The 26,904-nt window shown below is 44.8% G+C and overlaps 1 protein-coding gene across 2 annotated transcripts; it reads left to right on the top strand.

Moving 5' to 3' along the window:
• Positions 1-254: 254 nt before the first annotated feature.
• On the top strand, positions 255-26,770 carry Gpdh1 (Glycerol-3-phosphate dehydrogenase 1). 2 transcript variants are annotated; one of them, XM_077705893.1, is made up of 9 exons: positions 256-495; positions 2,104-2,281; positions 2,368-2,508; positions 8,511-8,652; positions 9,038-9,150; positions 11,804-12,034; positions 14,380-14,486; positions 15,391-15,483; positions 16,762-20,671. In XM_077705893.1, exons 1-9 carry the CDS (start codon positions 455-457, stop codon positions 16,793-16,795), a joined length of 1,080 nt encoding a protein of 359 aa, XP_077562019.1. In that variant the 5' UTR covers positions 256-454; the 3' UTR covers positions 16,796-20,671. The 2 variants fall into 2 exon arrangements, with proteins under 2 accessions (XP_077562021.1, XP_077562019.1); XM_077705895.1 differs by lacking the exons at positions 14,380-14,486; positions 15,391-15,483; positions 16,762-20,671 and adding an exon at positions 26,567-26,770 and having other exon boundaries at positions 255-495.
• The last annotated feature ends 134 nt before the right edge of the window (positions 26,771-26,904 follow it).

Genomic DNA, 26,904 nt, shown 5'->3' with positions numbered 1-26,904 from the left:
TAAACTTACACACATAAAATGGTTATATAACGGCCTTTTGTAAAACTTTGCCTATCAAGGTTATTCAGTTGACAAAATTTAATACCATTATTCCGGTTTATTTATAGTAAAATAAGAATTTTATTATTGCTTTGTAAGCTGCCTTTACATAACGTGTAGGCAAGCAATGCGGCACAAATAGCGTCCCCTGAGCCCAGTTTCTGTCGTGGTTTCTGTTACTGTAGTTACGGTTCAGTAATGATGATGAGCAGGACGCATTGTTGCCAGAGCAATTTTCAGAACCGTGAAAGCCGAAGAGGACGCCGAACGAGCGACGACGGCCGAGGGGAGTGTCGGCAGTCGTATCTGTGGTCGTATGTTTTGTACTACGCTGGCCAGGCGTTGTTTGAGCCGAGTAGTGTTCCTCTGACACCCGCTTTTGCCACCACAACAGCTGTCCTCGGAGCTCGTCAGGATGACTACGCGCAAGGTTTCCATCATCGGCTCTGGAAATTGGTAACATGGTTTACTATTTATAGTTTCTCTTTTCGCGATCTTTGCGTGCGAAGCGCCCTTGTAGGTGGAATTCCTCTGTCGTCCTTCCTGCGTCCGATAGTACTTGCCATCGCCTCGCTATTGACGACCGTGACCGATGGTTCCAGTGGCTGCCCAGATGTGTGTTGTCGCGGGTAATTTGACCTTGCTCCTAGAGGCGCATGCATTCCCAAGCGGCAAGGGCACACCGCTGCCCGACGTCGTGGTTTCCGACAGATCGTCTTTCCGCTCACCTTGCCTTTTTTTTTTCCTACTTTTTTTTTCTGCACTGGCTTGCCATGGGCACATATATCTTTCAAGCGGTGTACCCGCTGTCCCACTGGCGATGTCTCCGAGGCCTCCGTCTGACTATATCTAAAAGAAGTGCAAGTCCCATTGAACGCTGCGCGTACTACGTAGTCAACTTGAATGTGCTGATCTTTCCTGTTTGTGTACGCAGTAACGTAGTTGTCGCCTTGTGCGTCGTAAGGGAAGCTTGGAATAGCAGCGAGTTCGCCTTGAGATGGCGCGGCGCTATCTTTGGAGGCCGTGTTTGGGCTTTATCTCGGCGCGTCCGGGCCTTGACTGTTTTGAAGCTTATAACTCCGCAGCCTGTAGCTAAGGGCTGTGTGGAATCGGCGCGTTGATCAGAGATACTGCCGGGTGTCGGCGAACGATCTGATTCCGCGTCATTTCCTTTCTTCCAGCTGCCGCCGATCTACTTGCATGCTTTCATTTCGCATTTTTTTGGCATTTTTGTGCAACTGCAGTCGCACCGAGGCAGCCGTATTTTTTTTAAGGACTTGTGTCCCGACGCCCTTGCCCACGAAGGAGACATGCAGAGCCAGAGCTACAAAAATGTCTGCGCAATGTTTTGTGTGTGTTAAAGGAGATTTTTCCCTGTTTCTGTGCTCACAGTCAATTGCTACACAACAAATTCTTAGCATATCTTACCACTTTTTTTTCTTTTGCAGAACAATATGTAGCGAAGGATCTGCATTCGTCATCACACTAGAATAGAGCTAACCACATGAGCAAAGCACAAGCTTATCTCACTTTTGTATGCCACCTGTGCAGTGGCGTTATCAAAGTTGCATATATGATAGGCGTTTATTCTATTGCTGCCAATGGACATGTACCTGACTGGTGTGGCCTTATTCTGGCTAGGACTGTGATTTGGTACACACTATCAAGAATTCAAAACAGTGCTAATGGATGGGACAGCGCACGGCGCTGCCTGCAACTGGTGGTTTATTCCACGGCCTGCAAGATATACTCAAGGGGAAGAAAAAAGGAACCACAATAGGAAAATTGTATACAAAAACAAAGGAACTGTACATCTACAATTCCTGGTAGAAACAAATGAAAAAATGTATTCTTAAAGGGTGTGTGCCAAGTGTATATAAGCTGTTCTAGGTGTTTAGGTATCACCAACTTGGTTGTACCTTACAGCTCTATGTTATTTATTTTCAATATTCTTGCAACATGAAACCTCGAGCATGAGCACACTGTCCAGAGGCTCTAGATAATCCTTTTGTCAGGTACGGCAATGCTACCTGAAGCTAACCAACAGTTTTGAACTCTTTTCAGGGGTTCTGCCATAGCTCGCATAATCGGATCCAATGTACCCAAGTTTGACTACTTCGACAATACTGTTCGAATGTACGTTTATGAAGAGATTGTTGATGGGAAGAAGCTTACAGAGATTATCAACACCCAACACGAGAACGTCAAGTATCTTCCAGGCTACAAGATCCCAGAGAATGTCGTAAGATAATTTTCTCGTGACTCATTGATAAAAATTTGATAAAAATTTATCCTGTGGTTGGGAATTCAGGACTGTTCATTTTTTAGGTTGCCGTCCCTGACATCGTGGACGCCTGTGATGACTCGGATATCCTGGTCTTTGTCCTTCCACACAAGTTTATTACTCCAACTTGCAAGCCACTAGTGGGAAAAGTCAAGGCTGGAGCAATTGGCCTGTCTTTGATTAAGGTAAGCTGTCTTTTTGACGCCCAAAACTTAACATTTTACATTGATTCCACTGAAGTGGACTTTTCAAGAACACTTAGAGTTTTAGCGGGTGCACAGAAGTTTGGTGAAAACTGGTTTTTGTGAGTGGGGTTGTGTATAGAGAAAATTATAGTAGCTCTGACATGAAGAACGCTGATGTTTGTGTACAGTTGGCAAACATTGTGTACCACTTTGATGTTATGTAAAGTGTTTTAAGGCAGTACCAGCGTATAGTCTGAATAGCATTTATTTGTTGCACGAGTTCAGTTTGTCCAGGTTTTTCACTTTCATTTCATTTGTTAGTTCCTTAAGGTCCCGAAGGCATTACATAAGGGGGGGGGGGGGGGGCAAATACATATAGGGAATACAGTGCAGAATATAACTGGACATCAAAAAAAGAAAAATAGTGACTGACATGCATCAGTCAGCGCAACTAAAAACAACAACAACCAAAAAAGGCAGATAAGAGAAAACTAATACCGAATACACAGGTTCAGTTATAAGATTAAAAAGAAAAGCACAGAAAAAGAAAAGAAAAACAAGAGCGATTGCACAGGTTCCAACTAGTAAGGAGTATGAATCAGCATTGATGTTGGGAGTGGTGATAATGGTCGGCCAATTTTTTTCGAAAAGATGCACGGTCAGTGTATGTTACAATATTGTTGGGTAGCGAATTCCAAAAGGTTATTGCATTGGGAAAGAATGAACTTGTGAATGCTGATGTTCGGCCGGGTATGTGTGCTATCGGCTGGGTGTGATTTAGGTGGGCTGACGTGCGGTGGGATGGTTTTAATAATTGGTGCCTGGACTTTGGATGATAGTAGGCCCCATAAAGGACGCATAAATGTGGATATGACAACACAATACAAGTGACAGAGGGAAAATGGACTGTTTTAAAGATGTGACACTGGTACCGGAGGAGTATTGGGAGGTGATAAAGCAAGCTGCATGATTTTGTATGGATTCTAGGTTAGTGATCAAACATGCTTGGGATGGATGCCAGATTGATTAAGCGTATTCAAGTTTTGGTCTCATGAATGTTAGATAAGCAAGTTTTTTTATTTCCATGGCCGCGGATTTCAAATTTCGTCGGAGATAATTAAGTGTCCTTGATGCTTCGGAACAGATTGTGTTGATGTGTAATTCCCATGATAATGATGGTGTCATGTGAACACCTAAGTATTTATGCAATGTTACAGGGCATATGGGAACAGCATTAATATTGTAAGTGTGGTGGGTGATGGCGCGTTTACGAGAGAATTAGATTAGTTTTCATTTCGACAAGTTAAGGGGCATAAGCCATTTATTGCACCATAATGCAATAGTGTTAAGGTCATCTTGTAGGGTGCTGTTATCGTCGGACCTTTTTAATTTTAAGTAGACAGAATCGTCGGCAAAAAGTAGTTTACTTTTTATGTTAGTTGGCAGATCGTTTATGTAAATTACAAATAAAAGTGGCGATAGACTTGCACCCTGTGGTACCCCCGATGTAACAGCTGTGAGCGGTGATTGGTTGTTATTGGCGAACGTGAATTGCATGCAGCCTGTAAGGAAGTCCTGAATCCAATTTTTTATGTTTGTAGGTAAACCGAGGCAAGTTAATTTTGAGGGTAGTTGGTTATGTGGATTGCGGTCAAATGCCTTTGCAAAGTCTAAGAAAATGGCGTCCGTTTGAAGGTTGTTATCCATGTTAACTAGAATGTCGTGTGCAAACTCAGCGAGCTGTGTTTCGCAAGAGTAAAATTTGCGAAATCTATGCTGGTATGGGAAAAAGAAATTCATGCTTTCCAGATGATTCATGACATGAGATGCTATTATGTGTTCGAAAAGCTTGGACGATATGCACGTTAGAGAAATAGGGCTGTAATTAGCTGGTGAAGAGCGATTGCCTGACTTAAAGACAAGGGTTATTTTTGCTTTTTTCCAGTCGTCTGGAACCTGGCCTGTGCGTAATGATTGATCAAATATTAGGCATAGGATTTCACTTGAGACGAGGATAGTATTTTTTAGTAACTTACTGTTAATCTCGTCGCAGCCGGCAGATGATGTTAACTTCAATGTACTGATTAATTCGGCTATACCTTTAGGACTGAACTGAATGTCGGGCTGTGCACTGGATGGTGTGTATGGTTGAGCTGTGATGGATGCGTTGTTAGCGGGATTGAACAAAGATGTAAAGTAGTCGTTGAGAAATGTAGCACATTTGTCACTGTCTATGGGTTGACCGTTCGTGTTTGCGAGTTCAAGTTGATTAGTAGTCTTCGACTTAGGGGACAGTAAGCGCCAGAACTTGTTGGGGTTAGTTTTTGGTATGGATAGTAGGTCCGTTGAAAGGAATTTTTCTTTGGCATCGTCTATTTCTTTTACGTATTGAGTCGCACATGACTTGTAACGGTCCCAGTCTAGTGGTTCATTTTTTGATTTGGCTGATCTGTAGAGGCATTTTTTTCTATTCCGAAGGCGTTTTAGGCAGCTATTAAACCATGGGTTATTAGAATCAGAATTAACAAGTAGGCTAGGAATAAATTTAATTTTTAGGTTTAATATTAGTTCATTTTTGTACAATTCCCAGTTAGCATTAGGAGTGCGTGTTTCGTAGGTTTTACAGAATGAAGAATAAAATCGCATAAGTTCATTGTTAATGGCGTCGTAATTACCACGCTTGTAATCAGTAATAATTTGGTGCTAGGGGATCTTCTTGCAAACGGAACGGCTATGGAAATGTCGAGCAGACTGTGGTCACTAATGCCGGGCAAAACGTTTACACTTTTAATGTCATCAGGGCAGGTGGTTAGTAACAGATCGAGTGTGTTTTTGCCCCGTGTTGGGCATGATAGAACTTGGTGAAGGTTAAAGTCTAAAGCAAGATTAATAAATTGGTTGGCTTCATTAGTAGTGGTTCTGTTCGGGGTCGAAAGTAGGGTTCAGCTTATCTCAGGGAAGTTGAAATCGCCAAATAAGAAAACGGGAGTGTCAGGATGTTTTGCTTTTATGTCAGGTAGGGCACGTGTGAGTGAATCACAAAAGGATCGGTGGCTGTCAGGTGGCCGGTAGCAGACGCTGAACATCGCTTTGACCGCGAGATTTTGTATGAGGGTGCACAATAATTCAAGGTTATCGTCCTGGAATGCAAGCGATGATGACAGTGTGTTTTTGATAGCGATGAGGACGCCACCTCCTCGCGACTAATACGATCCTGGTGAAACAAATTACAGTTCTGGTTAGAAGGGAAATCCTTGTCACTGATGTTGCTGTGCAGCCAAGTTTCGGTTTGTACTACGAGATCGGCTTCAGTGTCTTCAATGAAACTGCTAGGTTTGATGCGTTTTGGGATTACGCTTCGGATGTTGGTGAACATGACGTTAAGCTTTAGGAATGATAGTGGTCGCCATTGAGATGGGAAGCATTTATTGCCCACGAGCAGCTTGTCTAATCTTAGTTTGAACGCGCATTTTTTAGGCTTTATGAATTTTAGTAGCCTGAACCGGGCAAGGTGTGTGGCCGATGCGAAGTCTTCCCTAATCGCGTAGTCAATATTCTTTAGTTTTGGCCCACATGATTTGGCCTACTAAGTTAGTAAACTTGACGATGATAGGCCATTTTTTGTTGAGAGAGGGAGTTCGAATATGATGAGCCCTTTCAATGTTACATGCATTAAAAAAAAAAAAGTTGGAAGTTTAGCTTTGTTTGGCAGAAGGCCACACCTTTTTCTTCCGATTCCTTCCATGACTCCTTATCTGTGTCGTATAGTCCTAGGAACAGCAGGTTATTTCTTCAGAGGCGGTTGCTTAACCCTTTGAGGGTCTAATTTTTTGCCAAATGCGACCCCCCAGGGTCGATTTTTGTTACTGCTCATTTAAATTCTTCGGATGAATCTGTTTCGAGAAAAAATATCATAATTTTTCTAGGGTGACCATAAAGTGACAAAAAAATCGTTTGTGTTGTACATACGTGTGGTTTATTCCTGAGTAACACAAGAAAAATTCTAAATAAAACGAGAGAGTAACAAGCCGGCACCTTTTGAGTGAATCGAAATCAGATAGACATCAGTTTCGCGGGTGCAAAAAGCGGGAAGCACCTGGAGGACAATACCAAAACCAGCCGCTGCGCGCACGCGCGTGCGGCCGGATGACGAGCGATAGACGGCGCACCTGCGCTCCTATAAAATACACAAAAAAAAAAAAAACGACAAAAGAGCCTCATCAGTTTCCCAGGCACCCTTGATCTGTGGCAGGCACAACAAGCGAGAGGCGCCTGGTGGGCGATACCTAGCACGCCCCCTCGTCACCGGATGCGCAAGTGATAGCCGGCGTGCCGCTGAAGTAAATCATAAAAAATATAAAAAATAAAAAGAGCCATCGGCGCCAGAAAATAATTTGACGTATTTCCGCAGTGTAGCAGCACATGCCAAGCAAGAGAAGTTGGCGAAAAAGGCGTGCTTTTTAAACATACAAGTGATGACATACATATACTGAAGGTGTTTGCAGAGGACGTATATGTACGTCCGTGACCCTGAAACGTTTAATCGGTGCTTTCGGTTTTTAATGTTGCTATTTCCTGGGTTAACTGCTCGTCAGTGGTCATTTCGGCATTCGTGTTACGGTTTCTTAGTTGGGATTCGAGCGCTAGCAGTCGATTGGTTAGAGGGGACAACTGGTTGGAATGAGTTTCATTGGTTAGCTTAAGCTCCTCTATTTCGGTGCGCAGGGTGGTGCATGGTGCATAAAGCTAAATTTTTGGTTTCAGAGTTATTTGGTGTGGGCCCAAGTTGACTGTTTTCAAGAAAATAAACAGGAGCACACTAATTTTGGCTAATGAATTGAAAGCAAACTGCACTAAGCATGGAATGGCGTGATATGGTAAACATGCTGGTGATACAAGAGACAGTGTTGCTATGGCTTTGTCTTCGCGGCCTGTCTCTGCATGGCTTTGTTTGCCTTATGTAACAAAGCTCTGCAGCTGCATAACCCTCTTAATGTGTGGCACACAGTTATAGCACCAAAGCAACCAAAGCATATTGTTGGTGATCAAAACTTACTGCAATGTCGAATTTACAAGTTATGACTGCTCAAACTCATTACAGGGGTAAAGTGGTGGTAGCACAGGGCAGAGACAACTAAGTGGTAGTTTGCCCTATGATGCTAGTAGCTTTGTTGAAACCAGCGAACAAATGCTAAAATCAGGATGACTGTGTGAATTTTGTTGAGTACATAGAGTGCACCTTTAGGTGCAGGCTTTCTTGAGCACATGAAAAATTAGTAAGAAAATGCATTTTACTTGTTCCCTGATGTGGTAAAGGTTGAAAATGACCATAAATTAGCTGCACATTTAAACATGGAATGAGCAGTGCAAGCACAGGCTTGAGGACAAAGAGGAAGAACACACAAACAGTGACTGGTGGAAACCATTAGCTGAGATGCATCTTTACTGTTCCTTGATCCTATAGATGTACAAAAATTCAGAACAAATCGTGTGCCCTTGCAGATCTCTAAGCTATGCACTGCGCAAGTGTAGCTGTCTTTTCATTAGGAATGGGTGGGAGTTATATAACTTCTGATGCAAGGCAACCATGTTTTCTTCATTGGCGAGGACCTTAGGCATTTTTTTTTTTTTTTTAGCGTATCTGTTTCATTCTGGGTTTGTGATGTAGTGAGACTTAGCCTCATGCTGGCACTGGCAAAAAGCCAAGTATCCGAACCGCATGCTCTTAAGGGGAAACTGCGTGCTTTTGAGTGGGGTCATTGACGCACCTCCCTGTCCGGGTGTCGTAGACTTTCTTGCATGATAGCAGACTGCTGTTAACGGCGCTTTGTTCACAACCCACGCATCTTGTCTTATGACCTGTTGTGCAGAGGCCCTTGTCTTTCACACAGACGCTGAGAGTTGCATCACAAATCTTTCGTGCTGCTCAAGACTCTTGAGCAGCAGTCTAAAAGAAGCTGTCATTTTGTGTCCAATCCTTCCTATCGTTTTTTTTTCTCCAGGGATTTAGCATTTCACCAGGTGGTGGCATGGAGCTTATTTCTGATGTTATCAATAAGCTGCTTGGCATCGAAATGTGTGTCCTCATGGGAGCTAACCTGGCCAAGGAAATTGCAGAGGAAAAGTTCTGCGAGACAACGATTGGTGAGTGCTGAGCTCCATTTGTTGAGCAGCTGGATTTTCAAGGAGAAAAAGACAGGGGAGGGGCGCCTTAAAATAGCTCGTTCATGACATGCACAGGCAAGTTTCACAACTCGTGCTATCAGGCTGTAAAGACAGCATTTCAAGGACTCCCTAAACAGAGGCTGGCATGCCTCAGCATCTGTCGCGTTGGCATTGCTGGTATAAAATGGTGCCAGGCAAAACTGGCACACTGCCAAGAAAAGAAAAAGAAGCTTAGCTGTTTTCGAATAAAGCACCAACTCATTGGACGGCCAACCATCTGGATATTTATTTGTTGTTGTTGCCCTGCAGATGAACCTATATTTGAGTTTTCTCAGGGCGACGGTGCTGCTGTTTTTCATTCCAGGCTGCAGAGACCCTCACAACGGCCTCTTGCTCAAAAGCCTGATACAGACAGAGTACTTCAGGGTCACCGTAGTGGATGACATTCCGACTATTGAAATATGTGGTGCCCTTAAGGTAAGCAATAGCCCTGTTACACGGCAAATTTAATGTCATTCAAAGTGAATGACACTAGCTGTTAGTGACATTAGGCTTGGCCATGCAAATCTACACGGCAAAGCGAATTCATCCGATGATAACAGCAATGACAGCTAGCAAAGTTGCAGAAGTGCAAGATAATAGTGCAAATGCTTCTATAGTATTTTTGCACCATTTATTACTTGGAAAACAAAGCAACCTGACTTTAAAAAAAAAGTGTATAACTGTTTTTGATGACGTAAGTAGACATCACATGCAGAGACAAGTTAGCAATGAATCCATATTTGGGTAGCAGCAACATGGCAGAGCTCTACGAAGAAGTTGCTTGCCTTCTTTTCTTTGTAAAACAGCATTTAAGAAAGAAATATTGATTTGCTAATAGTTTTTGGACAAAGTGCTCATAGTTTGTTATTAAAATTTCTTGCTTAGTGACCTACCACTGCTGCGAGGCTACTCATTCAGTTCGGGAGCTTATGCAAATGCATTCCTCAGTCTCATTCACTCACCAAATGCTATTTGTGTCGAATGCCATTCGATATTCTCGTGTAACATCAAACAAATGGCATTTATAGTTAATGTAATTTGCTGCAAGTCTCATTGGATTTGCTGTGTGACAGGAGTATAATTTTCATTGGGGTTGAATTTAAGTTTACTTTTATTTAACATGGCCAGAAAATTAATTTTAGCATGCCCTTGGTTGCCCTTTTATTAAGTATTGATTAGTGCTAGTTAATGCTGTCTCATTTATTTAAATACTAAAATTGGGGCCCTACATCTTGTAACTACACCCGGAAAATATGTGAGGTGCACTGTAGTTAAAGGCTACAGATTAATTTAGGCCACCTGGGGAATGTAAAGCGTGCTGAAATCTCAACACGTGCGGGTTCTTGTTTCTTTTGTTCCATCAATAAACGGAAAAATATCCACTGCAGTCAAGAACTGAACTTGCGACTTGTGCTCAGTAGTGAAATGCCTTAGTCCCTGAGCAGCCTGCGCTAGGCAAATGCAGCTAAGTTATTTAGGCTCCGCGGTTACTTATAAGTACAAAAGAAGAATTGAAATGCAGGCCAATAATGGGCATGGACTAAATTATGGAATTTAGTCAGGCAAAGATTTGCTGTGTTTGCTATAGTGGTTTGCTTGTTACCTCCTTTGCCTGCAGCTATGCAGGTAGTATCTTGTTATGGAGATTGGATGCCTTGCAGATTTATCTTGCACAATGCTTCCTGTACTTGTTCATGGTGCCTGTGTACCTGTAGTCGACTGTTAAGCTATGTTTAATGCACCACACTGAATAGCAAGGTTGGTTTCGCAGCCAGATATGAAGGGAGCTTGCATGCTGGGAAGGACCTGCCCAGTGGTATATCACATATGACGTTCTGCATAGCAATGTACGTATTCTTGTCTGGACATTTAGCACTGGCACAAAATTTTCGGTGTAGTGTTTTTTTTTCGCTGTTACGGGTGCCTGCCAGCTCAGCAATCATAGAATGGCACATTAAATGGTTACCGCAGCATAGATAATTAGTTGCATTGTTTATTCGTGTCAGTTTCAGTTTCCATGAAACAAACACTGAGGCAGCTGCCATGACAGGATGGTGCTCTTGACGTCACTGTTCCTGTCGCACCACGGCAGGTCTGGATGCGCGCGCTCGAGCAGGCGTGTCCAGACTGGCTGTGGTTGCACACACTCGGGCAGCAGTCCCAGAACTGCGATGTGACGCACAAGGTGGAGCAGTGGGCGCCAGCAGCAGCCAGGGCTTTCGCTACGTCACGGGAGCCCTGACGTCAGCAGTCTGTGGCGAGGCTTATGGCGAGGCGCTCAATGCGTCATGCTGGTGATATACAGGTCAAAAGGGTATCCGTTCTGAGCTTTCTCCTGCGTGCAAAGATTAAAATTGATTTAAAGTATGTTATACCAAAGGGTTAGTGTTGAAACTTCATGGGAAATACCACTAGGTACAAAAGGAGCTTTTAAAGTGGTTATCTCAGCTTTGAAATTTCATGTCAGTACATACTCCTTTAAATTTGAAGACTCGCCTATTGTTTGCTTATAGATGGCATGTGGTAGTGTGGCTTGTGCTGTTGCTTTATACCGTTTTTATACAAAAACGTTTTTTACGAAACAGCTTCCAACACAATCGAGTGCTTGCAGCTGTTCCTGATTGGCTCATTGGGACAAAGGAGATAGTAAACTTCCCGAAAAGTTTCATGGTACTCAGAATTATGTGTGTTGCTAATGCTTCGTAATTCTTGCACATCACGTTGCTGTGTTTTTAGGTTTCAACTTTGTGTGGCAGAATTATATGTGCTTGCATTGATGCATTGAACTGTGCTTTTACATAGGTGATGCAAAGGAGACTTTTGTCTAACCTTGAAATAAAACTGTTTTATTTAGCCTGCCAAACCTGCACAGCACCCAACATTTTGATAACCTTACTTCACGAGGTTGCATTTAATCTCACAGGGTTGGGAAAACAGTGCGGGGCATATACTTTCATTAGCCCTAAACTCGCTGCTAGAAGTTTCCAGATGACTGAGCATCAGTTGTAACGTTCCAGGAAACTATGCCTCGTGATAGCGGAAGTTGGTCTTCTGTTCTCTAACGTACCACTGTTACCTTTCTGCGCAGAACATAGTGGCCGTAGGGGCGGGCTTTGTGGACGGCCTGGGCTACGGGGACAACACCAAGGCCGCTGTGATCCGGCTCGGGCTGAAGGAGATGATAGCCTTTGCCGACTGCTTCTACCCGGGAGCCAAGCTGAGCACCTTCTTCGAGAGTTGCGGCGTTGCTGACTTGGTCACCACCTGCTACGGCGGCCGCAACCGCAAGGTGGCCGAGGCCTTCGTCAACGCCAGCAAGGTGCGCGAAATCTGCTTTTAGGGGAGCCCACAGTCCACTCATGGAACTGCGCATAGACGGGTGTGTTCGAACCCCGTGTGGGGCACCTTGAGCAATCTACCGTGTTTACTCGGTTGTAATGCGAGTATTTTTTTTTTTTTTTTTGAATTTTCACTAGCTGAAGTTGATCGTCGCGTTACAATCAAATACCAAAATTCAGGTTGCCTAAAAGTGCAATGATGCACCAAATTCTCATCAACAGCTACAGTTTTGGCCATTCTGCGAGCTATGTTGGCGACATGTGCCTAAGCCATTTGGATCCACTACCAGCCAAGACCGGCTCTTTGTTTTCTTTTTTCTTTTTCTCCTGTGGTGGTAATGATGGCGTTTGCAGTGCTTCGCCTTTGCTGTTTCGTTCTACTGTATAGAGGCCTCAGTGGTTTTCATCGCTTTCAAGTGTTTCAACTCCTCTTTGATTCTCCTTGCAATGGCAATGTATTGCGCTCAGTACAACACCCGTTTCAAGAGACAGGCTATTTTAATGGCTGAAGAAATTGGCAATTCAGCTGTTGTCTGAAGATGGCTGCTCCAGCGTGGGTTGCTTTTCACGTTTGAACCTGACTGAAAAGGTTTCCGTGGGCCTCACTACAGCCAGCATGCTGAATTGGAGAAGCGTGTTGTTGATTTCATCATGGAACAGCACAGCCGCCTCATGCGGTCAGTGTTGAATTGATATACAGCCCGAAACAAGCGATGTCGCTCGACAGATGGGCATCCCGCAAACAAAGTTCAAAGCATCACAGGTGGGCATCTGGTCACAGTGTTTGAAAAATAAATGGACTTTTCCATGCTTCTGCTGGCCTCGCGTGAGAGTTTGACAGTTGACGCAACAATAACTGACCTGCTGCATTACTTTTGTGGTTTTATTTTTTCTTTCTGGATGCAATGCAAAGTCACCCCTCGCATTACAATTGTAGTCATGTTACAATCGAATAAACACAGTGGGTGACGGTGAGTGGTGAAACTGCAGAATGCAAGGTTTCATGCCAAAGTTGTGACTGACCACAACAAAGGGTTGAAGGTGAATGGGAGAAACTGCAAACGATAGCTGTCTGCATCTATGAGCTCTCCTTGTCTGTCTGGACACCAGGGAGCTCTGCGTGGGGCCTTACTGAGATTCAGGTGACGCCTGAAAATAGCCACCATTTCCCAAACCTTCGGTTGGAACATGAGCAGGCTGGGGCCATTGCGGAATGAGCAGTACAAAAAGGTGCGCAAGGAACAAGTAGTGTTGGGAGTTCTCAGAAGGTACCCAAGAAGGAGTAAAAGTCTTGCAGCCTTTAAGTGTGCCAAAGCTAAAGGGCAATGAATTGGCACCCCTGCAAAAACAAGCAGCTAGAAAACATTTCTTTTGTTGGTTTACTCAGGGGTTTGACGGAAGCCTGTCTGGTCGGGAGACATGTTGCAGTAAAAGCAGAGGTACCGACCAAATAAAAATTGTTAAAAACTTCAGAAACAACAACAACTGATGCTCATGCACAGGTACTCGCAAAGTATGTGAAAAAATGAAGACACTTCAAGGGCATAGCACAAACATCCTAAAGAAAAGGCTGTTGACCAGCACTGAGTGCACCTCTGGTTTGCACCATTACACTGCACGATTCACACAGCACAAGTTAGCAGAGTGTCAACTTCCCTCGAAGCAATGAAACAAGGAGGGAAGGTTGCAACTGCTTGTTTAGTGCACATAAGTTCACTGTTGTCCTTCAGACATGCGGGAGAACAACCGCAGGTGCCAGCGGCATTGGGTATGAAACTCAAGCACGTTCCTGAAGATACTGTTGTGGCAGCAACACCATAAAGCACCCCATTTCTGCCACTTTGGTTGTAGCCGACCAGATTTAGGGGAAATCCCCAAGGTGGAGTAAGTTTCTGTAAAGGAAAGTTTGGCATCCACCTAAATGCAGCCATACGGCTACACAGGAAAGCTATACAGCTTTCTCGGAAACTTCGCAGTTGGGGGGGAAAAAAAAAAAATCGTCCTGGTCCAGGATTCTTCAACTGCGAAGTTTCCGAGAAAGCTGTATAGATTTCCTGTGTAGCCATATAGCTGCATTTAGGTGGATGTCAAACTTTTGGTTGTAACCATTTGAGTGCAAAAATAAAGGTGCAGTGAAAAAATGTTTTTCCATAAGTGTGAAGTAGATCCTCCTGCTAGAATGGTGTTGCATACTTCTAATACCTCCAGCCTAACCATGATCACTAAGGCCATTAAAAGGAATGTATGCACTTATTCCCTGTCAACCATTGCCTCCTTGGATGATGGCGTCCTGTACGTTTTTCCCTTTGCTGCGTTGCCATTCCAGACCATAGAGCAACTGGAGGCAGAGCTGCTCAATGGCCAGAAGCTCCAGGGCCCCGAGACGGCAGAAGAAGTTTACATGCTGCTCAACAACAAGAACATGCTGGACAGGTGGGATGAATGCATGTTCAGTAGTGTCTATTCACGGCCACTTTAGTGCGCCTGAAGCTACGTGTAGCCTGAACACTTTTTGAAGCATGAAGTTGAGCGTCTTGGGGTGGCAGTGTGCTATACCCTGTGCATTTTCCCAGGCTCCCAAATGGGCACCCTGGCGTAGTAAAGCAGTTGGCATCTTGAAATGTGCTATGAATCCCAGACATGTTTTCAGGGCCACAAGAATTGAGATAGCACAGAAGAATTCTGCTGCGCATAAAACGGTGGTCCTGCCTCCTCCAGCACTCTACGTTGGGCGATTGTGTACTTCACCAAGTGTGTGGCATCCCTGGGAGGCGCTGAAAAATGGGCAAGGTGTCTTCCTAGTACTCCTGGGCAAAGGTCACGTGCCTGTAGAATGGAGGAAGAAAAGTGCAAGGACACCTAGCTGTGAGAGAAAAATGGGCTCGGTGAATTTCTCATTCTTGAAAATAGGAAGCAGCTGAATAAAATGATGCACATCTTTAATAAACCACAAGTGTGGTTAGAGTTGGGTCAAGTGTTAGAGTGCAGTTGCTTCACATGCGAAATACAGTAGCGTAGCTGTTTGCCATAGGTTTTTTTTATTAACTTCTCATGGGGTTCAAAAGAATTACGTGTTCACATATCGGAGTTTGTGTTCAAAATATTCAACTTTTTTTCTTGAAGGATTGGGATAAGTTTTGACACTGTGTATCTTCTTACCATTGTGCGATTGGCAAGTCTGGTCGCTGTTAAAGGGCTTGCGCTGTGGGACCGGCGAACCCCAGCAGCCACATATGTCAGGGACTTGATGTCTTCCTGTCTGCCGCCCACCATGATCCAGTGCCCAAAGGGGCCCGAGGTGAGTGCCGAGACTCACTGCGCACCTTGTCGTTTGCAGGTTTCCCCTCTTTGTGGCTGTCCACCGAATATGCAAGAAGGAGATCCCACCTAGCGAAATGATACAGTGCATCAAGAACCACCCTGAACACATGTAAATAGCACCCTCGCACCACCACCTCCTCTCCTCTCCTTCCCCAACTCTCTGCTGCTCATTTCATTCCCTGAAGGCGCCCACCAGCCAGTGGCTGAACTGCAATGGTGTGGGCTCGGTCCGCTGGGATAGCTCTAGTCAGAGGGATGGCCTGCTTATTTGCTGGGCAGAGAAGACGGTAGGGCCCAGCTGCTTAGCACTCCATCGCCTTAGTAATATCTGTAATAATAATAATACGTAGCGTCTGAAGCTATTGCAGTACCCCAAATGGGGAGTTTTTGCAGTCGCTGTATTTTTCAATTAGTATTCTGAGAACGCTGATAGCACTCCCAAAATGTGTTGGCATGCATCCTGACCTTGAGTCGCTGCTTTCCGTTAATTTGAACGTTCTTGTGACATTTAGTTGAGATTTAATAGTGAGTTGTTGCTGTTCTAGTGTGATATGCACATAGTATGTCTAATTTAAAATGTGGCCGTGATGATAGAGCTATTTATGTTGCTCACTGCGCCATGCTAAATTTTGCAATATAGGTGTGGCGTACTTTATTGCAGCAAGTGCAGTATTACTTCCACGGCGATTACAATTGTTGAAAGTGATAAACTGCAAGTTTGTGTGCTAGGAGTTGTGTCAATATGTTAACATTGCTGACTGCCACAAAGTGCCGTGCAGCACCTTTTGCTTTTTAATGTGCGCTTTTGTTCGATGTTCATTAAAACCTTCTTTGGACGTATGGTGCATCTCTTGTTCTTCCTTCCTTTCACCCTGCTCTTTCTTTGTGGGCGACTGCCTCCTTTTCGTTCAGAAAGATCTTCTACGCAGCTCTGCCACTTCTTCTGTCTGTCTGTCTGGCTGGCTAAAAATGAGCCTAACACAAGCCTCCACAACTGCTCGGGTAAAAAATGTGTGCGTGTAAGACGTTAATTGGAATACTCCTGACCATATGTTGGTGTCCGTGCTCTGTAATGAGGAGGTGGTTAAGTTGTTCCCCTCCATGCAACGGCTGGAAGCTGGCGGTGACATAATTTGCACGCCCGTTTGCATAAACTGCTCTAGCTGCATGCTGCTGATTATGCAATACAGCAGGCACATGCAGCAAAGTTCTTTTCTACCTTTTTCTTCATCTTTCCCTCAGTAACATTTTGCTTTTAGCCAGAGTTGGCTGAAGTATCATCCCTGCTCTCCTTTTTCTCTGATACGGCCTCTCCGATTCCCATTCATTTCACTGCCCAAGTTCCTTCAAAAACAATCTCAATGATGCACCAATTTTTGCTTTTCAGAAACCCCGAGCTTGACATTCCCAGCCACTTGTAGGCTGCCTAGGTTGACACTGCACCTGGCATTGAAAGCTCAGTGTTATGCCGCGTTGGTATGCAATAGCTTTCCTTCTGCAGTCTGTGTCCCAGCACCAGTCAAGGAAACCGAAACAGGCCATCATCTGCACTTGCCAAGTCGTAACCCAGTCAGTTTTAATGTTTATACGAAAGCTCTCCATGCATGTGAATCCCTGATGACAAATAAGTGCAAATTTATTCAGTGTTACTAGTTCAAGCAAGCCTGGTTGCATTTGCTTTGTATGCTTCGGCCATGCTCACTTCTACCGGCAGTATCTGTGGGTTGTGTAGATCCTACGCTTGTAGACAAAGTTGCGTGCCAAAATAGTGTTTGCCGCCATGTTTGGTACATTCTGCTGTTGATGATGCTAGGCAGGGTTTGCATGAATTGAATTGTGTAGTGAGGTCTCAGTTTTAGTTTTCAGCTTCTCATTTCTGGTATTTTTCCTAAGGTTGGTATTCACCGAGTTTCAAACAGTAGTACTCTCACTTTTTCTTCAGCCCAGGGTGTGCCAGCCAGAGAAGTCTGCTGAGGGTGCTCAACAGCCTTGCTTATTGTTTAATGCATTTCAAGCACTCTGTGAAAAAGTTTCAGTCATTTCCCCTCACAAGTACAGCCTTAGACGATGTAAGCTGAAATGCCCGACTAAAGACCAACACTCCAAGGTAAAGCATGCAAACTCAATGTTGGAGAGCGCAGTCTAGTTAGCATAGTGTGAGGTGTTTTCTGATCTTCGCTGCACCTATGTGCCACACTTCCCCACCAGCATCTTTCAATCGTCCATTGGTCATTTCAGCCTAGACTGTACGTCATGCCTGGCAAGATCAAATTGAACGCAATAGCACTATTCTCCGCCTTGATCACCATATGCAGATATCTAGCTGTGCTCATTGGCCTCTAGGTGGTGCTGCTTGTTTTTGTGCACAACGCATGACTATCGTGAGATTTCACCCCCCTCCCCCCTGTTGCCTGTGGCTGCAAATAGCCCACCCACGTACTTGCACTGTTCAAAGACTCTACGTGACCATCTGTGCGCGTACTTACCTCTGATGCTCTGTTTTAAGGCTAGTCTTGACATGCCCTTTTCAAGTTAAACTGAAAAGTGTGTATCGATGTTCTCATTTTTGTTCTCATTTTAAATGTAGTCAGTTGAAAGCAAGCCTTTCTTAGGTGGGAGAGGCTGTCTAGGTTGTAATGTCGCTGTGCATGTAGTTGATTTGAAAATACGATGCTTTTGTGCAATCTTGTGTGTAGTATGTTCAGAGCTTCATGCCAGTCAATCAGCATGTCGAGTGCATACGTAGTTTCGGTAGTGGTCACTTCGCATGCTTATTGTGCTGTTTAGATAGTGTGAAAATTTTGAGCTTGCGTATCACGCTAGAGGTTTGTCCTTGGGGAAGTACAACAAACGGGTCGCCTGTAGTGAAGTCGTGACTTGCTTCAACAGCTCCCAGGAGATTTCTTTCTTTTTTTTTCGTGTCTGCTGAGATCTGCGATCACTTAGTGCCTTGCGAAGTCGACCACGTTACGGCAAAGTCCACAACATATTATTCGCAGCCTGTGCATGAGTGACATGCTCCAGAAATGAAAATATACAAGCAAGTCGAAGCATTGAGAGTGCATATCCCTGGTCCTTGTCAACCTTGCAGCGTAATCTTTCAGCGTAAGGTTTCAGAGCATACGGCCCCTACCATCTTGGAACACTTATTGCACAGTGCAACACTGAAGTAATATCTCAGTAACACCATGCCACTTAGAAACGCGTGTTTATTATTTGTGGCACATGCTTTTATACGTGCCAGTCGTGTTCTGATGCCAGGCATATATGTATTTAATTAAGCTGTGCACTTTTTAGGCCAGTGTCCATTGAGAAAATATTTCAGAAGTGGAAAGGTATTATGTTCTGATAGTAATTTCGTCATGGTCTTTTTGCATGTAAACTAATTTAAGTGTAAAGACGTTTCTTTAAAAGATTTACGATTTGATGTGACTGGTTGCATGCAAATTAATTTCCCACCTGAAGGCATCAGTGGTGCACACTAGTGAATGCTTGCATATTCTGTTGTAGTTCTGTTAAGAAAAGGCACGAGGTACTGAGAAATGCGATTTTCATTGTGCCCTTAAAGGAACACTGAAGTGATTTGTAAACATTGCGGGATTACTAGTGCAAATTGTAGTCTGGAGTCCATAGGCCATGTTTTGACCACTCTGAGTGCGTTTACGCGAATTTATTTAGTAGAAAAATTAATTCGAAAATGCTGTCCTTCTCTCTGCATCCTCGCCTATTTTCTGTGGCGTTTTCGTGTGACGTCAAGAAGAGATGGCTTGGCTTGACTGCGCTGCTGCACGGCTCGCCGTCCTTCCGACAGGGTCAGTCAGCCTAGCGTTTAGTCCGCCGGCCGCCAACGGGTTGTCGCAATTCGTTCAGTATGTGCCTTCCTTTACTTTGTTAGTTTGTACACTGTATGAAGCTCCAAGTCCACCAGGTCGCTCCACACAAGCGCTGCACAAGCCGCTTCACTGACTGGTACGCTAGTAGGAAAATCGAAGGCCACTTGAAGGCGGGAGAAGAGTCAGCGAAGCCAATATAGGTACTAAGGAAATAAAATCAACTGGAACTTTTACCGTACAGCGCAAAACTAGAGAGCCAGAAGCACTTTTTTGCGCTGGGTGAACAAGCACAGCGGTCAGCAGCACAACCACATGCACATATGCGAACGCTTTTCCGTCTAAGAAATGCAATTGCTAGACGTGAGATATTGTGGAAATTTAGGGGACGCTTACTGCACGAGCGCCATACAACAAATAGTCACCTAAGCTGCTTGAAATGCTAAGACTAAATGAAAGTGTAAACTAATTTTACATTATATACCCTATATTTCTTACTTCGACATTGTTGGCCCGTGGCCGAGTGGTCTGGGGTGCTAGGTATGTTATTTTGCAAGTCGCAAGTTCGAATCCCCGAGGGTACATTCTTTTCTTTTTATAGTTGATTTTTTCGTTTTTGGCCGATGTTTTCTATACTGAGTTCACCATTTTTGGGCCGTAACGTTTACTGCTTTACGAACAAGTCCGCAGAATGTGCGCAGGCTGACACTGACGCGCTAGCGAGTTCTCGTTGGCATGCTGTTGCCACAAGCACCGACTACTTGCGGGTAGTGGGCACAGGCCAGAATCAGCAGACCCTTGGGCTGGTGCAAATGCGCTTCTTAGGATACAGGCATGAATGAGGCAAGCTCCGAATATGGGGGAAAAGCGCATGGCATTTGAGCGTCTGTGGTGATGCGGAGGGCATTCATCCACTGCGTAGGCCTCGGCTAGTGATTGCTATGATTCCAAGCCGTCTTGGGAGGCTTATCTTAAGCATTTTACAGCCGACAACATGGCAGAAGTGCGTTATGACGATTGTTGAGATATTGAGAATGCCCATCCAATGATAATGTCGGATGTCAAGCATGTTGTTTTACAGAACCGAAACTGAAACTTGTCTGAATGCTAATCTTGGACATCGTCCAATTACAGTGCATCTCCTCCCATCATCGCAGCGTTTAGTTGGCGGCAGGTGCTGCCACCACAGACCGCACATGGTAGTTTCTCTTCTTTCGAGCTTTATAAAATAATTACCGACTTATCAACCAGATAAACGATGAAAAGTGCGTTAATTTGAGCCAGTCTACACAGTGCAAGCAAAAACAGGAGCTTGACAAATTCACTTCAGTGTCCCTTTAACATTTTGACGTCGTGGTAGCTGGCTGGCTTTGTTGCAGTGTGCTTTGTTCTAGTTGCATGTTTTTCATCACAGTGTTGCCAATAAACCTTGCTGTTTTCTTTTTAATAAACTATTTCTATACACAACTCTTCTAGCACCCAAGAAGCATGCCTGCATTCTCTTGCAGAAAGTTGGCTGGAGTAAAGATGCTCCTCACTGCATTTAAACTCGCTTTGCTTCCAGTTACCCTAGTAGTGCACACTACTACATAGTACAACACTAATTTTGAACCCCCTTCCAATATTCACGAAGACTCAAACTAGACTCTTCATCAAGGCACCATGCAGGGTCTGAAACGATGATGCCTCGCTTGCTGCCTAAAGTTAAGAATGCACCAGCACCACATTTTTGCATACTACATTCAGTTAAATGCTGCATCCATTTTATTACATGTGCGATGCCTTTCGATTGCCTTTTACTGCTTTTGTGTTGTAGTCACTGCTTTTGTACCACATTTATTATACCAATGAAATTGACAGAAGTGCAGATTGCATTTGTTTACATGCCTCCTATGGCGTTTTTGCCTGTGGTAATTTCTTGTTGCTTTGATGTCTATGTAGACGTTTTCAAAGTGGACTGCTTCACAAATTGTGCGTGATGCTGTCTACGAATAGGAACGCTTCTTCGGGCTTGATGTGGCCATTTCAATGGCCTGCACTGTTTGCGCAGTGAGCAGTGGAATGGGCTTATTAAGGTACCCAATGAGGTACTTGATGATGCTCTCGCTCGGACCTTGCGGGCAGTGGCGCCATCTCTGCGCAAACGGCAACGTATCCCTCATGAGAAACAGAGCCTTCCACGGCAGTGCAAATGATGAGCCACTGTCTGTGTTGCAGGACAGGACTGAGCTCCTCCTCCCTACTTTGTAATGTAGCCACCAACTCTGGCGTCCTTGATTGCTGCCGGCACCAGTAAAATGTGTTTAGCATTGTGTAGTTGCAAAGAAAGATGCAAAGGTCTGCAAATCTTTTCGTTAGGGGATAGGGGAGGCATTTTTCAGGTCTTGGGGATTTGCCACATTGATGCACTTCCGTTATAGCTACCCTTACAGTCAGGATTAAAATTGAAGTGAGCGAATGAGCAAATAAGTGGCGTGTGAGGTTTCGCAATTAGAAGAGGGAAAAGCATAAAAGAAATAAAAAGTATGAAGGAAACTCGCAAATGCAAGCAGTTTTGAACAACAAACCACGTGGAAATAAAAATCTTCAGGATGTTGTAGGTGTACACTACATGTCATTCTACTTGTTCTTTGTTTTTCTTCATTGGCATTGCAAAATGGCCAACTGTTGGGCTAACAGTAGACATCGAAGCTGCACATAGCTTGCAACAGAATACTGGTGGTCGCTGTTCTGCAATAGCCACTACAGGCTTTGTCCCCTGTCCCATGCATGCGCTGGTGTCGCTCCTGAATCTGGCAAGGTGACTCGGCAGCTGGCACCCATCGTCGCTCTCCAGACATCTGCGTCATGGACTTCTCAAGGCTCGCATAGGGCATGCACTCGTGACTGCAGTGCAGACAAATGGAGCATTTTTGTTGCGCACAATTAAACTACTGCCACAGCAGCAAATTTAATATTTGTAATCTCGGCACTGTAATCCACTGATATAGACGGACTTTTTCAGACTTTGATTTCAACCGCTTGAAAATGTAACTTGTGCGTAGTCTGCCTAAAAAGACGGCAAGATACAAAATGTGACAGCTGAAATACGCGGCGGTGCAAACGACCACCAAAAATCGAAGATTTTGAAAGCGAAATTAAGGACAGCGTGGCCATTGCGGCCAGGCCGAAGTAATGCTTGAGCCGGCCCAGCCGGCGTGCGTGCGGCTGGCTGGCCAGGGCAAACCTGTGCACAACTCACATTTGCCACAGTCCTAGGAGAAGTGCGCCCAGTGGAGCTCGACCACTTCTCCTGGCTGGCCGTATAGGAAAAGCGCAGGGCTGGCCGCAGTGTCACTTTCGCTTCATGGCTGCTTGCGCAATCCACTGGCAGGTGCAGCGTCGCCTGTGACAAAGCTATTTTAACCGCTCCTAATTAATTAACCATGCATTTCACGGGGCTACCAGTCATGTCCCAGTTGGTTTGGTGGTACGTACTGTACATTCAAAGTAAATTTGGCCGAGGTGAAATTTGAGTGCAGTTGGCCTTACAGAGATGGAAGCGCGTGACTGGAGATTTAGTAAGCTATGCAGGCACAGAATGAGCTTGCTGAGGCTACTGTGAATTAAGCAACATATTGATTCAGTGAACCATTCTTAATTAACTTAATTAACAATGTCTGCATGGGGGCAGCTATTTGGAATGCGAGTTTTAAAGGAAGCTGCAATGCATGCAAGTGAGGCACTTCTGTCTTGCAGACCTGCTCTGAACCTTTAGCCACTTTAGCCTTGCTTGAAGTGCACCTGCTTGCAGTGCCACATCTGGGGTGTTGCCTAGCAGTGCGTTTTTGTGGCTGAATGGCTGAGTGCCAATGAACACTGCGAGTGTCGCACACGTGCGATGCAACTCTTCAAGCTGAGGGCATATGTGATCATGCATGAAAAATGTACTGATACTATGAGATGTACAGCATGGGCTTTCATTTACTTTTATACTTTGTGCATTAATCCTTCGAAAAGCAATTTTTAGTGTACCTCTGACCCACTGCCTTCAATCTCCCAGTCACTTGAGCCGTGTCTGTATTGTAACGTCAGTCTCTGGTTCTTTGAGTTCAGGGCACTTAAACACCACCGCTGGTGATATCTGTGGGCTATCATACTAGAAGGAGCCGCGCCATTTATTGTATTTCCAAATTATTTGCCTAGCCTGTATTTGAGAGAAAAAGGAGGAGAGAAACAATTTTTTTTTTTTATGCGTTCTGTAGCAGTTTCTGTTGGACTTGCTTCTTTAAATTTTCCAGTCGTGCCAACAACAACTTGTACTGGAGCTTGGGTCTTTTTTCGCCAAATGGATCTTGAAAGCTCGAGAGTGCACGATGAGATCTTCTTGAGTGTTTGGGTATTTGTAATGCATTTCTAGAAGCAACCTTAAGTTAACTACAAGCAACTCTTTCCACTTGAACGAAACTCTTTCCACTCGATAACAATGGTACCAATTTTGTTGTAAGCTCCACACAAATAAAGAAAACATGTATAAAGCAGTGGCGACTCCCAAGCCAGTTTCTGGTGATTTCTCTCTAACGTCATAGAGTCTTGTTTGTGCAATTGGCAGCTGCCGACTTAAGCCACCACCAAGCAACATGGCTGAGAGACTGTAGCGGGCCTCTACTTGTGTTTGATTGCATTGAAAGCTCTTCAATATTTCGTGTGTTTTTAACGGTGAAGCTGTTGTTACTGGCCGCAATTCCCGCGTTGCGAAAAACTCCCTGAGCGCATACCCACTTAGGGAGATTGGCCAAGATTTGCAAAGAAGAAAATCTTCAGCGTTTACCGTAACTGTGGCAAACTTGCTCAGAACGAGAAAGACACGTAATAGCGTTTGCTCCTCGCTTGTTTGTCGTCATGTCGTCGTGTGCATGCGCTCTGTACCGTAGAAAAGCCATTGCGCGCAGTATCGTCTAAGAGAAGCCCTGCTTGGGAGAGGTTGCCGCAGCCGCCGCATTCTCTAGAAGCCAGTATGGATAATTGGAGACTTAGCTACGAGTGTGCCACTCCTTCCCGAGACAACTTGTGGATCCTACCACCGCTGCCTCGAGTTGATGATGAAGAGCTGGTGAAAGTCTGCAATGCTGAGGATGACTTTGCATCCACCACTCGCTGCGAAGAAGACGACGACCTCTTCAATGCAAATGACGACTATTAGTACTAGCACCACAACTATGCAAATAAACAGTGATACTGAAACGTAACTATGTGTCCGGCAATGCTCACCTAGAACAGCTTCGCCATTCAAGTCTTGCGCGTGAGTGCAAGCTTTTCTGAATTTTTCGTTTTTTTTTTTTTTTTTGGTGGGGGGGGGCTGGAATGAAGAAAGTGGGCTTCATATTCATGACTCCTTTAAATCACGACACAGAAACTCCTCTAAGAGTTATTGAAGTTATGCGTAGGCATTTGCTGCTGATTGTATGGTGTTTGTCGTCACACGTTGCTGTCTTCAGTATAAGGGCTAAACACTCCACTCCAGAATCGCAAGAATAGAGAAGCCCGGTTACGATGCCGAAATGTTAACTACACCAGCTTGAGAAGATGTATAAACTGCAATTCATAGTAATGTTAATACATGTTCTGAAACTTTCAGAGGAACCAGGGTTGATTTGAATAGGGAGATAGGTTTCTTTAATCAGGAAAATACAGCACCCATTTATTGTATAAACTCTTGTTTTTCAATCACCAGTTTGTGGGTGCAGTGAGTGGGTGCAATTGTCTTGGCTCCATTGCAGTAACAATATACGTGGAAGTGCACAGCAAGTGGGCATGCCTCTCCTTGCATTTACGTGCAAAGGAGCTCTGGTTGTGAACACAAGTGCCCGCAGCGTATCGCTGGAGGCGAAAAGCAACAACGCCCGTGTGTACGAGATTTCGGCGCACGTTAAAGATCCCCAGGTGGTCAAAATTAATCCGGAGCCCTGCGTTGCATCGGCGTTACGCCTGCATTGCGTCGGCGCGTTAAACCCTACAATCAATCAATCGCAGCGTATCGCACTGAGTGCTCCTTCCTGTCACATGCAGCGTCGCTTTACTGTGACTGTGAAACGTGGCAGGCACTAACTTCTTTTGTGCCACCACCAGAAGCAAGCCGGTCGTGCATATCGGGTAAGATTCCTGCATTCAAACCGAGGTTCCAATATGACTACCGTGAATTTTCATTTATGCGCAACTGATTTAGTATTTCATATCTGATTTTTTCGTGTGCACTAAGCTTCCAGAGTGCAATGGTCGAAACAAGTTCTGTAATTTCTCAGTGGCTAATCGACTAAATTAAATAATAATGCCATTCACAAATCTTAGGTGGCTCAAGTATTCCCCTTGTGCTGCTGAGCACGAGGTCGCGGGTTCGATTCTCGGCCGCGGCGGCCGCTTTTCTGATAGAGGCAAAAAGCAAAGACGCCCGTGTACGAGATTTTGGCGCACGTTAAAGATCCCCAGGTGGTCAAAATTAATCCGGAGCCCTCCACTACGGCGTGCCTCAATGCTGCGTTGTGCCGGTGCGTTAAACCCTACAATCAATCAATCAGTCAATCAATCCAGTATTCCCCATATAAAAAAACTAATGTATACAGCAAGCTTACGTGACTTGCAAATTACCAAACACTTTCCTACAGGTCTCCCATCTGAAACAAATGTCAAAGAGAAGGAGTTACTACACCAGGGCTGACCGATCCTGTTCTGGTGAGGAACAGTTGCGTTCCAATGATAAACAGCACACAACGACCTTTTTTTTTTTCCACTATAGTATACTGTTGTGGGACCCATTTAGCTCATACAACAGTTATTCAAAGCTAGAATTCAAAGCTAGAAAGCCATGCAGCAAGTGCAGATTTATCAATGTACAACCCACATCTTCCGTTCACCTTGACACAAATATTTAGTGTCGCATGATGATGAACAGCACACCACTAGTCATCGTCACGTGTTGCTACTTATCTTAGACTCCTCTAATATGCAACTACTTGGTGCAATTATTCATATCACCCTGGTTGTTTCTCGAATGCACTGTAGCTGTGAAATCCAACACTGTAAGGTTTACTTCCTGGTCCGGATTACAGGAAACATCCTACATGTGCATTTAAAGAGATTTGGTAAAAGAAAACCAACAATAAGAAAACAGTGTCCACGTGGGTCCCCATGCTGGTTGTGCAGCACCATTAGGGCTAACTACCCGGCACCACCAACACGGGGATGCCTCCTCGGCGGCAAAGCCGTGCAAGTACGCGCCTCCCCATTGGTGATCACGAGGCACGAAGCACCAGCACCCCCCTACCCCTCTGCACACCCTTCTCTTCCAACTGAGGTTTTGTTGAAAAGCAGGATTGCTCTGCTTAGGGCTTTTCCGCAGAAGTCTGCAACCGTGCGGGTCGGACAAAAGAGCTGATGTTCCTCAACCCCGGAACGAGGCGAGGCTCCCCTCAGGAGATGGACCGAGTCGGCAACCACGGACAGCTTAACGAGCTCGTGGGGACTCCAAGCTCCAAGCCTGTCCAGTGCGTGTTGCATATTATGACCGAGCAATAAAGCGTGGTTTGTTGACATCGCCTGGCTCCAAGCGCATCATTGGCACCTTCGGAGAGTCGAACCAACCCTCAGTGACATCCTCGTGACGCCACATGGTGGGTTGCGGCTTTGTCTCTAGTGTTCTAGCTTGCTAGCCGGGTAATACGGTC

The sequence above is a fragment of the Haemaphysalis longicornis genome, unplaced genomic scaffold, assembly GCF_048455015.1.
Source record: "Haemaphysalis longicornis isolate Haplotype H1 unplaced genomic scaffold, Haemaphysalis longicornis Haplotype H1 scaffold_4, whole genome shotgun sequence".
In the NCBI taxonomy this organism is placed as follows: domain Eukaryota; kingdom Metazoa; phylum Arthropoda; class Arachnida; order Ixodida; family Ixodidae; genus Haemaphysalis; species Haemaphysalis longicornis.
Note: the sequence above shows the minus strand (reverse complement) of the source record. Positions and strands in the feature narration are given on the sequence as shown.

Coding starts and splice junctions, on each gene's coding strand:
- Gpdh1 (XM_077705893.1), top strand. CDS start 455: ATGACTACGCGCAAGGTTTCCATCATCGGCTCTGGAAATTG. Junction 9,151..11,803: donor AAATATGTGGTGCCCTTAAG/GTAAGCAATAGC, acceptor CTTTCTGCGCAG/AACATAGTGGCCGTAGGGGC. Junction 12,035..14,379: donor CCTTCGTCAACGCCAGCAAG/GTGCGCGAAATC, acceptor TTGCCATTCCAG/ACCATAGAGCAACTGGAGGC.